The sequence below is a fragment of the Schistocerca americana genome, chromosome 6 (genome assembly GCF_021461395.2).
Source record: "Schistocerca americana isolate TAMUIC-IGC-003095 chromosome 6, iqSchAmer2.1, whole genome shotgun sequence".
Lineage (NCBI taxonomy): Eukaryota > Metazoa > Arthropoda > Insecta > Orthoptera > Acrididae > Schistocerca > Schistocerca americana.
The window spans coordinates 197,142,941-197,156,585 of NC_060124.1; the positions used below are offsets into that span (position 1 = coordinate 197,142,941).

General features: G+C 40.9%; 1 protein-coding gene across 2 annotated transcripts in view; it reads left to right on the forward strand.

Annotated features, from left to right (window-relative positions):
• Nucleotides 1-13,013, forward strand: part of LOC124619520 (intraflagellar transport protein 56) — a 179,054-nt gene extending 166,041 nt beyond the window's left edge. For both annotated transcript variants that reach the window (XM_047145967.1, XM_047145968.1), the window contains 2 exons: nt 7,928-8,168; nt 11,641-13,013. In XM_047145967.1, the coding sequence (XP_047001923.1) occupies nt 7,928-8,168; nt 11,641-11,752 (353 nt within the window). In that variant the 3' untranslated portion in view covers nt 11,753-13,013. The remainder of the gene's footprint in view (nt 1-7,927; nt 8,169-11,640) is intronic.
• Nucleotides 13,014-13,645: the final 632 nt, after the last annotated feature.

Consider the following 13,645-nt stretch of genomic DNA (forward strand, 5'->3'; position numbering starts at 1 on the left):
CAACCTCCTGATGTGGAAAGTCTGGTTGTACTCGGCAGCATGCCATACATCCAACTACTAAACATCATGCTGGTACAACGAGTAAAATCTCATTACCCCGGGCCCCAGTCAATAGACTGGGATTGTCGTGAGCATCGGATTCCGGGGGCTCACGGACATCATGAGAAGAATCGGAGCTTCTCAAACTCCCTCAAGACCAAACGCAAACACTACATCGGCACACTCAACGTGAACACACTGATGAAGACAGGAAAGATGAAACAACTGACAGACACTCTCGAAAAATTTCAAATCAAAATATGTGCACTGCAAGAAACACGATTCACAGACGAAGACCATTTCAACACGGAGAATTTCAGAATATATAAAGGAAAACCATCGAGACAACTGAAAAACCTAAGGCTTTCTGGCACAGGATTTGCAGTACACAGGTCCATCACGGACAGCATAATCGACTTTTCGTCACCAAACGAAAGAATCAGCACCATCACAGTGAAATCAGCCAATAAATCCTACACAATAATCAACGCACATGCACCGACTAATGACTACAACAAGAAAAACCCGGACGAAATTGATGACTTCTGGACGACAATGGAAGAAACTATCAGAAAAATTCCTGCACATAGAGTCAAAATAATACTGGGAGACTTCAACGCCAAACTCGGAAAAGAAAAGATATACAGACATATCACAGGAAAACATACTCCACACAAGGACACCAACAAAAACAGAAAACATCTGATAGACTTTTGCAAAAGCCACGACCTCGCCATTATGTCAACAAAATTCAAGAAACCAACACGAAAACTTACCACATGGAAATTCCCCAGCGGAAAGCAAGAACTACAAATCGACCACGTAATAGTGCAGAAAGACTCACAAAAAGAAATTTTGAACATAGACACCCGTAAAGGCTACTTCGACTCTCAGACCACCACCTACTACAGATCAGGATTCGTCTTTTGCCCAAGAAAAAGCTCCAGAAGAACAAAATTGTTAGACCAGATCCAGAATACGTTACTTTAAACCAGACACAAATATTACACAAAATTAAAATGGAGAAAACGACAGACTGGACACAACTTTCACGAAGTATCCGAGAGGCCATGAAACTAGCACAAGCGCCACGAACACGGAAACACCGTTGGTGGAACCACACATGTGACCAAGCTATTGACCAACGAATCAGTGCATGGAAAAAATTTAGTAGCCATAAATCCCAAGAGAATTGGATGAACTTCTTGAAAACACAGAAGCAATCAAGCAAAATCATTCGCAGTGAAAAACGACAGTATGACAAACGGCGACTGACAGAGATCGAATCGGACTTCATGAAGAACAATACAAGAAACTTCTACAGAACGTTCAGAGAAAATATAACTGGATATCAACCACCCAACTTGTGCTTCAGAAGACCGGATGGAACCCTAGAAACCAATACCAAAAACAATTGTGACATTCTGGCAAAGTACTTTGAAAAACTGCTCAACACGGACCCCCCCATGGAAGAAATGATGACAGAAACGTGCACATACAATCCAGATAGTGAACCTCCAACTCTAGAAGAAGTTAAAGAAATAATAAAGTCACTCAAGAATCGTAGAGCACCAGGAGAAGATGGCATCATCGCGGAAATCTGGAAGTTGCAAGACCCAGAACTCACCAAAGACATCCACAGGATCTTGGAAGACATCTGGAAGACCATGAAAATTCCTGGCAACTGGAAAACTGCCCTGATACACCCACTACACAAAAAAGGTGACAAGACTGACCCGAACAACTACAGAGGAATATCCCTACTACCGGTCACATACAAGATCCTCTCTAAAGCTTTACTGAACAGAATAGAATGCCAAACCGACCACTTGATTGGGGAATACCAAGCAGGCTTCCGTAAAGGGCGGTCTTGTGCGGAACAAATTTGGAACCTGAAAATGATTTTACAACACAAACAGAACCTGATCATTACCTTTGTTGACTTCAAAAAGGCGTACGACTCTATCGACCGGAAAACTCTCTTCAAAATTCTAGCAGAATACAAAGTAGACAACAAAACACGGGCTATCATAGAGCAAACTTTAACCAACACGACCTCCAAAGTAAAGTTCTGTGGGGAACTATCAGAGCCCTTTGAAATTCACACAGGTGTCCGACAAGGCGATGGCCTCTCACCTCTCCTTTTCAATCTGGTGTTAGATATGGTCATAAAAGAATGGGAAACATCACAACAGGGGATAACCTTAGGAAACCTACAGATTAAATGCCTGGCTTTTGCAGACGATTTGGCGATTGTCACGAAAGGTATAAAGGAAACAAAAGACGCTATTGAAAAACTGCACGAAATCGCTTCCAAAACTGGACTACAGATCTCTTACGAAAAGACACAGTTTATGAGCACAAAGAAACTCTCATCTCTGAACACAAAGTATGGCACGATTTACAAAACGGCAAACTTCAAATACCTCGGTGAAACACTACAAATGAGTGGACGTAACAGAGACTCAAACGAAGAAAGAAAGACTAAACTGGACAAGGCATACAAAGTAGTGTGGAATCATTACAACAAGAAGTCTATCTCACAAAAAGCCAAATTACGCCATTACGACACGGTGGTGCTCCCCGAGGCACTATATGCAGCAGAGACCACACTAATCCTAGGGCATACACGTATCAGACAATTAGAAAAAGTAGAACGGAAAATACTTAGGAAAATATTTGGCGCAACTAGCAACAATGGAATATGGATCAAGAAATCTACAGAGGAACTGTACAAACATACGGAGACAATCACAGAAAAGATTAGAAAACGCAGACTACAATTCTATGGACACCTATACAGAATGCCATCACACAGGCTGACCAAACAGATCTTTGACTGGGTAACCACTAGAAACAACAAATGGGTGGCAGAGGTAGAAAACGACCTGAACCAGCTCAACATAACAGCAGACACAATAAACGACAGAATAAAGTTCAGTAACATCATTAAGAAAAGTAAACTACATGAGATACAATGCGACAAACGAACAGGCATAAAATGGACCGAAGAACGCAAGCAAGATCACAGCCAGAAGATGAAAGAAATATGGGCAACCAAAAAGGCAATCAAGATGAAGCCGAAGACACAAAGCCGACAAGAAGCATGGACAGAGGACCGGAAACAGAAACACAGCGAGCGAATGAGGGAAGTTTGGGCAGCAAGGAAGGCAGCAAAAGGAACTAGCCATATAGTTTAGTCCAAATGCGCTCTTTAAGGGCAAAACACAAATAATAATTTTTTATATATATATATATATATATATATATATATATATATATATATATATATATATATATATATATATAAAAAAATAGAGGGAAACATTCCACGTGGGAAAAATATATTTAAAAACAAAGATGATGTGACTTACCATACGAAAGCACTGGCAGGTCGATAGAAACACAAACAGACACATACATACACACAAAATTCAAGCTTTTGCAACAAACTGTTGCCTCATCAGGAAAGAGGGAAGGAGAGGGAAAGACGAAAGGAAGTGGGTTTTAAGGGAGAGGGTAAGGAGTCATTCCAATCCCGGGAGCGGAAAGACTTACCTTAGGGGGGAAAAAGGACGGGTATACACTCACACACACACACACACACACACATATATCCATCCACACATATACAGACACAAGCAGACATATTTAAAGACAAAGAGTTTGGGCAGAGATGTCAGTCGAGGTGGAAGTGCAGAGGCAAAGATGATGTTGAATGACAGGTGAGGTATGAGTGGCGGCAACTTGAAATTAGCGGAGATTGAGGCCTGGTGGGCAGCGGGAAGAGAGGATATATTGAAGAGCAAGTTCCCATCTCCGGAGTTCAGACAGGTTGGTGTTGGTGAGAAGTATCCAGATAATCCGGACGGTGTAACACTGTGCCAAGATGTGCTGGCCGTGCACCAAGGCATGTTTAGCCACAGGGTGATCCTCATTACCAACAAACACTGTCTGCCTGTGTCCATTCATGCGAATGGGCAGTTTGTTGCTGGTCATTCCCACATAGAATGCATTACATTGTAGGCAGGTCAGTTGGTAAATCACTTGGGTGCTTTCACATGTGGCTCTGCCTTTGATCGTGTACACCTTCCGGGTTACAGGACTGGAGTAGGTGGTGGTAGGAGGGTGCATGGGACAGGTTTTACACCGGGGGCGGTTACAAGGATAGGAGCCAGAGGGTAGGGAAGGTGGTTTGGGGATTTCATAGGGATGAACTAAGAGGTTACGAAGGTTAGGTGGACGGCGGAAAGACACTCTTGGTGGAGTGGGGAGGATTTCATGAAGGATGGATCTCATTTCAGGGCAGGATTTGAGGAAGTCGTATCCCTGCTGGAGAGCCACATTCAGAGTCTGGTCCAGTCCCGGAAAGTATCCTGTCACAAGTGGGGCACTTTTGTGGTTCTTCTGTGGGGGATTCTGGGTTTGAGGGGATGAGGAAGTGGCTCTGGTTATTTGCTTCTGTACCAGGTCGGGAGGGTAGTTGCGGGATGCGAAAGCTGTTGTCAGGTTGTTGGTGTAATGGTTCAGGGATTCCGGACTGGAGCAGATTTGTTTGCCACGAAGACCTAGGCTGTAGGGAAGGGACCGTTTGATATTGAATGGGTGGCAGCTGTCATTATGGAAGTACTGTTGCTTGTTGGTGGGTTTGATGTGAACGGATGTGTGAAGCTGGCCATTGGACAGATGGAGGTCAACGTCGGGGAAAGTGGCATGGGATTTGGAGTAGGACCAGGTGAATCTGATGGAACCAAAGGAGTTGAGGTTGGAGAGGAAATTCTGGAGTTCTTCTTCACTGTGAGTCCAGGTCATGAAGATGTCATCAATAAATCTGTACCAAACTTTGGGTTGGCAGGCCTGGGTAACCAAGAAGGCTTCCTCTAAGCGACCCATGAGTAGGTTGGCATACGAGGGGGCCATCCTGGTACCCATGGCTGTTCCCTTTAATTGTTGGTATGTCTGGCCTTCAAAAGCGAAGAAGTTGTGGGTCAGGATGAAGCTGGCTAAGGTGATGAGGAAAGAGGTTTTAGGTAGGGTGGCAGGTGATCGGCGTGAAAGGAAATGCTCCATCGCAGCGAGGCCCTGGACGTGCGGAATATTTGTGTATAAGGAAGTGGCATCGATGGTTACAAGGATGGTTTCCAGGGGTAACACATTGTGTAAGGATTCCAGGCGTTCGAGAAAGTGGTTGGTGTCTTTGATGAAGGATGGGAGACTGCATGTAATGGCTTGAAGGTGTTGATCTACGTAGGCAGAGATACGTTCTGTGGGGGCTTGGTAACCAGCTACAATGGGGCGGCCGGGATGATTGGGTTTGTGGATTTTAGGAAGAAGGTAGGGGTGCGGGGTGTCGGTGGGGTCAGGAGGCTGATGGAGTCAGGTGAAAGGTTTTGCAGGGGCCCTAAGGTTCTGAGGATTCCTTGAAGCTCCACCTGGACATCGAGAATAGGGTTACTTTGGCCAACTTTGTATGTGGTGTTGTCTGAAAGCTGACGCAGTCCCTCAGCCACATACTCCCGACGATCAAGTACCACGGTCATGGAACCCTTGTCCGCCGGAAGAATGACGATGGATCGGTCAGCCCTCAGATCATGGATAGCCTGGGCTTCAGCAGTTGTGATGTTGGGAGTAGGATTAAGGTTTTTTAAGAAGGACTGAGATGCAAGGCTGGAAGTCAGAAATTCCTGGAAGGTTTGGAGAGGGTGATTTTGAGGAAGAGGAGGTGGGTCCCGCTGCGACGGAGGACGGAACTGTTCCAGGCAGGGTTCAATTTGGATGGTGTCTTGGGGAGTTGGATCATTAGGAGTAGGATTAGGATCATTTTTCTTCGTGGCAAAGTGATATTTCCAGCAGAGAGTACAGTAAATCTTTGACGAGGGCTGTTTGGTTGAATCTGGGAGTGGGGCTGAAGGTGAGGCCTTTGGATAGGACAGAGGTTTCGGATTGGGAGAGAGGTTTGGAGGAAAGGTTAACTACTGAATTAGGGTGTTGTGGTTCCAGATTGTGTTGATTGGAATTTTGCGGTTTTGGAGGGAGTGGAGCTGGAAGTGGGAGATTGAGTAGATGGGAGAGACTGGGTTTGTGTGCAATGAGAGGAGGTTGAGGTTTGCTGGAAAGGTTGTGAAGGGTGAGTGAGTTGCCTTTCCGGAGGTGGGAAACCAGGAGATTGGATAGTTTTTTGAGGTGGAGGGTGGCATGCTGTTCTAATTTACGGTTGGCCTGTAGGAGGATGCTCTGAACAGCCGGTGTGGATGTGGGAGAGGAAAGATTAAGGACTTTTATTAAGGATAGGAGTTGACGGGTGTTTTCATTGGCTGAGTTGATGTGTAGGTGAAGGATTAGGTGGGTGAGGGCAATGGATTGTTCAGTTGTGAACTGGTATAGGGACTGATGGAAAGAAGGGTTGCAGCCAGAGATGGGAACTTTAAGTGTGAGGCCTTTGGGGGTAATGCCAAATGTCAGACAAGCCTGAGAAAATAGAATTTGGGAGCGTAATCTGGCTAGGGCGAAGGCATGTTTGCGGAGGGAATGTAAATAAAACTTAATGGGGTCATTGTGGGGGTGTTGTGAGATTGACATGGTATTAGAAGGTGGAAAGTGTAACATGAGGCTGAAATGAAACTGAAAATTAAAATATATGGGGAGTGATAAAGGTGGACTGGAAAGTAACTGGAGATCTGATGTGAAAAAAGGCGAAAAGGTATTGGTTACAGCTGGGCTATGTTGGACTTGGGTTGGTAGACAACGATGTGCACACAGGTTAGGTGGTTGTGTTGCCGCCAAAACACGTTAGAGGACGGAGAAATTCGGGAAAATTTCGAAAAAACTGCGTGTAATAAATTAAAAGGAGTGGTTTTGTGGTGGCAGATTATGAAAATGAGGCTAACAATTGTCTGATGAAAAAATAATGACGTTAAAACCTGTGGGAAGCGGCTAAAAATTATCAGTGATGTGAGAAAAAACGGAAATGGAAATAGAGCGAAAGTTATTAGAACTAGCCGAAATGGTTGTTTAAAAGGTGAAAGGAACTGTTTGTGAACTAGAAATGGTGCATTTTATAGCGGCGGTAGTGTTGAAAGCGGCAAAAAAATTTTTTTGGTTATGGTTTGGAAGTGGGTTACGTATTATTGAGTATATATAGGCAGGATAAAATTGTACAGCAGATTACCGTAAAAAGGAGAAGGTGAATACAAAGTGAAACTACTGGCAAAAACAGAAAGAGAAAATAAGACGACAGAAAAGATTTCGAAATGCAACAGTGACAATAACAAACGTAATTGTTGGGTTCAAATTAATGATATCAATATAATACAGGGAAACATTCCACGCGGGAAAAATATATTTAAAAACAAAGATGATGTGACTTACCATACGAAAGCGCTGGCAGGTCGATAGAAACACAAACAGACACATACATACACACAAAATTCAAGCTTTCGCAACAAACTTTTGCCTCATCAGGAAAGAGGGAAGGAGAGGGAAAGACGGAAGGAAGTGGGTTTTGAGGGAGAGGATAAGGAGTCATTCCAATCCCGGGAGCGGAAAGACTTACCTTAGGGGGAAAAAAGGACGGGTATACACTCGCACACACACACATATATCCATCCACACATATACAGACACAAGCAGACATATTTAAAGACAAAGAGTTTGGGCAGAGATGTCAGTCGAGACGGAAGTGCAGAGGCAAAGATGATGTTGAATGACAGGTGAGGTATGAGTTACTAAAAAGAATTCAGCATAATATGGACATTCAAAAGAAAAATTACTTCAGGGAACTACATGAATGAAAAGAAAACAATATACGCACTAGGATAACATCCTCAAACATATGAGTAGCCTGTACCTTCAAGATATGCACACACTGGGATCTGCATTTGTTTTTCAGATATTATGAACAAGAAACCTCAGTCAGCATGGGAATTATATCTGAAAATGGAAACTTCATCAGAGGCTTTCAGCTTGTTACAACTGATTGCAAATGACTGCTACAGAATGGGACAATTCTGGTATGCTGCTAAATCTTTTGATATGCTTGAAAGATTGGACCCAAATCCTGAATACTGGGAAGGTAAAAGAGGAGCATGTGTTGGTGTTTTTCAGCAGATCATTGCTGGTCATCAGTCAAAGTAAGTTCTGTTTCCAGGCATTACATATGTGTACATTTATATTTATTTTCATTAAAGTAATTTTATTTGGAGAAACTAGTAGTAGTATCACAAATTTGTTAAGGAATGGTTATGACTTTGGCCTTTACAGTTTCCTGAAAGCAGCAATTGGTTTTCAAAATTTTCATACTTTGTAGCAGTTCTGGCCATCACCAATAACAAGTGATGCCTATTTCTTCACGTAGTATAGTGATCTAAATAAACATTGGAATAAACCTTTATACTGCCAGTGCTTCAGGCTGTGTTGGGTCTGAATACAGTAGTTGAGTACACTATCTGATCAAATGTATTAGAGATCATAAATGAACTCTGTATCCTTGCTTTGAACCCACCAGCAGGTCTTATGATATCATGTCCCAACTGGCCATCTCCTTATGCTCAGAGAGTCGACTCAACAGTCTCTGCCACTGCCCATTTAACTGAAAACTGTTGTCAGCTACAAGTGAACTATACCAGTGTAGAAAGGATAGTGAGTACACAAGATCACAAGTATAACCAAGGACTCGTGGCTTTGCTGCTACATATGCAATCGTCAGATATGACGATTATATAATATCAATACAGTGAGAGCTCGGTTAGCAGTGAATATTGTTGTGTGCTATATGTATATTTGTAAGTATTTACTTATGTATGTGTGTTTGTATATGTGTAACTGTGTATACGTGTTTGTATGCATAAAACTGTTTCAAAGACTGTGGGTAAATTTATTTTAATATTTAATCTGTGTTCAAAGTTTCTAACAACTTCGGTGACTTACACACGCTTCTGACACATTTCCGCGCCTGTAACAACAGTACAGGAAAACAGGACACAAGAGTGAAGTTTATTCTCTAAATTGTGGTTAATTATTAAAACAAATTTCTAGCAAACTTTGAAAAACCTACAGAAATGAATAATAAGGTACACGATTTGCTATTAGCCCATGGCTGAAAGAATACATGAATTTATGCCTGCAGGGACATAACAGTGACTTTGCTCTGTTCCCTGGTTTCATTTGAACGAGCATATGTTTTCTCATGGTGGAGGTGGAACAAACAAGAATATGATCATTTTGTACACATTGGATGAATTTTGGATGTTTTTTTGTCGAAGCGTAGACTGTAGCATCATACTTTTTCTGGGAATCAATCTTCCTCTAATGGAGCACATTTGCAGTTGTATGCACTACATCACTTAATTTTCATCTTACACACTCCATAGCTTCACAAAACACAGTTTTGTTAGAGGCCGTATCATCCCAAGAGTCAGTCATTTTCACGCTGTCAGTGCTACTTTACAACAACAAGGTCGTGCACTCAAATTCCATTAGTCATGACTAACCTCACATTTCAGCACACATTAGTAAGAGGGAACGAATCAATGAGTAGGAAGTGACCACAGTGCCACTGTTCTCAGACCCGTCATATTATCAAAACTACAACAGAAAGTAAAGAAGCCAGTACAGCACTGATGTAGCAGCAGCACTTTGGTTTTTAATGCGTCCATCCCTCAACATTAGACTCATACTCGTTCAGTTCCTGATCTCTAAAAAGTATGCAGACACCCCCATGTAAAGTGGGATTGACCACTAGACGTCACAAGAGGTGGGCCTGCCAATATAAAAGAATGTGGGAAGTATTGTTTAGCCAGTAGAGCAGCAGTGGTTCAGTTGGTTACAACAACTCAGTGATTTTGAATGTGGACTAGTTATTCGATTTCACCTGAGTAATGAATCCTTGAGGGACATTTCAGTCCTTCTAAAATTGCTCATGTTCACTAATGGCGATATGATTGTGAAGCAGAAATGTGAACAGGTAAACTGAGATCATGCAGACTTCATATACTGATAGACAGGGACCGTCAAGCATTGTGGAGTGTGGTTAAAAAAATTCACATAAATTAGCAGAAAGAACCATACTTTAGTTCCAATGTAATCCAGCAGTCCAGCTAGAACATTGAATGTGTGTGGAAAGTTAAAAAGAATGGGATACAATGATCAAGCAGCTCCTCATAAGCCATTCATTTCTGCAGTAAGTGCTAAGCACCACTGGCTTTTGTAAAAAGAGTAACACCACTGGATGGTGGATGACTGAAAATGATTGATTTGCCATGAAGTACAGAGGGGAAAGTGTTGGGGTTTTGTTTGTCTGTTTATTTACAACATGCTCCATTACACACTATTTGTAATACTACATGTATGTATTTTGTGTGTGTGAGTGTGTTGTGTAATGATGATGTTTCTTTAGTTGTGCACATATTTCGTCTGGTATACATCTCCTTTAATTTGGCTTCTTCTCCTGGATGTCACAATTTTCAACCTGCAATGGGTTAATGTGTGCTCGGCTTCACAGTATTCATCATGTGGTGAGCACTGAAAATGCAGTTCTATTTGATGCCTGCCAGTATATTTCTCTATGTTGATGACTCCCAAGGATTGTGCGTCTTTTAATTCTTTGTTCCCCCTTGGTGTTTGACGATGGTAGGTTTCTCTTCTTTCATACTCTATGGACACTGTGACATATGTTTTAGTATAGATTATGTTCATTCTGCAATGTTTTGTGCTCATAGGTTTTATCCTGTCAGACAGAGCATAGCAGTCGCGCGGTTCCAGACTGAAGTGCATAGAACTGCTCGGCCACCGCGGCCGGCTTCCTTCTTCCTTCCATTAATGTCGTCTACTCTCCTTGCTCATCATGAGGAATATTTTTGAGAAGCAATAATTGTGATTACAGTTTTAATATTATTATTATTACTACTGAGGTTAAATTGTTACTGAAGAATATTTCATGTGAATGCCATTCTTCCCTGTCAGCCATGATACAGTTACAGTTTTGTATAGAAATGAACAAATAAGCAGGATGGAATTGACATACTCACAGAAATATATTTGCAGTCAGCATTGTTTTTGCAAACAGTATGGTTAATGCTAATGCTGTGGTCACTCTGAAGGGTCTTTTTTTCATGTTGTTTACAATCATCTTGAAGATAGCCCATTAGAGTTGGCAAACTAGCATCTCAAACACAGATGATGAAATCAGAAAATGGCTTATGACAGTTGACATCCTTTCATTAAGGGGAAAATGTGAAATATCTAAATTAGAATGACCATCCTGGAATTTTAACTCAACTCTTTTTCAAACATCTGCCACATTGCTGAGCTCAGTACTTACCTAAATTATTACATCGTATGTGCTTTTATAAAAAAATTTCCTAAAACAATATGTCATAAACTGAGATTTTTCAGTTCTTGCTGTAATTCTTAACTAGTTATCATGTGATAATCAACACTTTGGTTACATATAAAAGGATAATTTAATGAAGTTATCTCTCTCTCTCTAACCACTGCAAAGAGATGAGAATTATTATTTCTATGAATATCTAAAAATAGTTGTACACTGTAGTTTCATGTTGTGATTTTCATGTTCACACAGTTCTTCATTGTTTCTGTTTTTAGGGAACACCTGAAGGAGGTAATACAGCTTCTGCGAAATACTGCAAACTCACAAGTAGAACTCATAATAAGAATTATGAAGAGGTGGGCTAAAGACAATCGAATAAATATCTGAATGTATCCTTCTCAAATGAATAGAATCCTGACACTGTTCAAATTTGCAATTGTTACAGCTACCCTACAGTGCAAGCTAACAGTAATACAAGTGATCTAGTAGATCATTTAAAAGTGTGTTATTTCAAAACCATCCCAGTTCACAGAACCAAGTACTGTAATTTTAACTAACATTTACATTGACGGGTTTTTCAATTTTTCTTTCTCCGGCTTCAGCTGAAAGTTGACAAATTTGATCCTTGTACTCAACACAGACCATGCCTTCTCTCATTTTACAAGAATTTATTCTAACTGAATTGCTTTGTCCTTAGTCGAAGTATTTGAAAACAGCATACTGTGGATATAGCCTGAGGTTCCCCAGAGATATCTACCAGAATATGTCTTCTGTAATTTCTAGAATGACAGTGGACATTTCTTGAGCATATCATAATAACAATTATCAAACTTGCAACTATAGTAGTTGAGATAAATGAAAGGAAGATAAAACAGTCTTAACGATCTGGGTCCTGCAAAATTGGTGACAGAAAGTATGTAGCTACTGGAATTTATTCAGTTTTATGAGAGAATCTGGCACCTTTTCTGGGATTTTAATGCAATAAGTATAACAGGGAGGATTTACATGTCAACTATGGTATCATTGGCAGAAGGTAACTAACTTCCTATAAGTCTGCAAGTTGACTTTTTTTATCAAATGTTCCATATCTTATTAATACCCAGTAATACATTACGTGGAGAATTACTAGATGATGTTTCTGAATTGTTCTGTATCTCTGCTTTGATAATTAAAAATGTTATGTAACTTCTGTGATACTTACATCCTGTGCAAATAAAGTTATAAGTTACTTGACAATAAAGTACTTTATAATTGTTCCCACACATTTTCTGGTACTGAAACTTGGGAAAAAGTGATAACAGATGGAAACTTTTGGAGTTTCTGGGACATCTGCAATACTTTGAGAGGACTTATGCATCGATTCCGAGTGACTGTGGACGAATTTCTTCATGCGTAACATACAATGCATGCTCGCAGCTAAGTCATCTTTGCATTGAGACATTCCACTCATTTGCATTCATTACTGAAATGTATTAGCTTACTGCCCATACTCCAAATGTTGGAGTACTGTGTGAGTAGAGCGTAGAAAAATAATTTGATGACATAACAAGCACATAGCTGACCTCTAGTGAGAAAGTTTGATATTAACATTTGTCAAGTGCTGCCACCTGTTAGCGATGCTACAAATATGTCTAAACATGAGCACAAATATTGAAACTACAATAAAACCTCATTTATACATTTTTGAAAGGGGATGATAAAATAAATGCTCTAGTGAGATTAATGTTAAAATGAAATTTATCTCTCTATTAAACTCAAGTGTCTGTAAACAGAAGATACTTATATTGTACAGTACTAGGTACAATAGTTGTATTAGACTTATGCTCAAAGTTATTTGGGCCTAAAGAATATCAGTTGTCGTTTGTTTTTTGGAACCAATACTGCATTCATATATCAAGTTTTCATATGCAATCACTGTGTAGATGTGGTCATCACTAATGTTTCTTGATCTTATGTAATGTTGTAAGTAAGTGCTTCTCACAGACTAAGAGGGTCACCAGATACACCATCTAAATCAGCATCAAAATCTTCGAAATGGTTCCATTTGAAATATTATAGTTCTTCAAGAATTTCAGGGTAAATTCTAGAAACACTTGGCTCTCCACCATCTCGAACACCCGATATTTTAATGACGAGGGTGAGAGAGCTTTTTACTGCGCCAAACATATCTGTGTGTGCAGGAGGGACAGCTCTTAGAGAAGCCAGGAGATGCGTCAGAAGAGCGGCCCTGACAAGTGGGGGCCGCGCACGCATGGGAAGTCGTATATCCAGTCCAAGAAG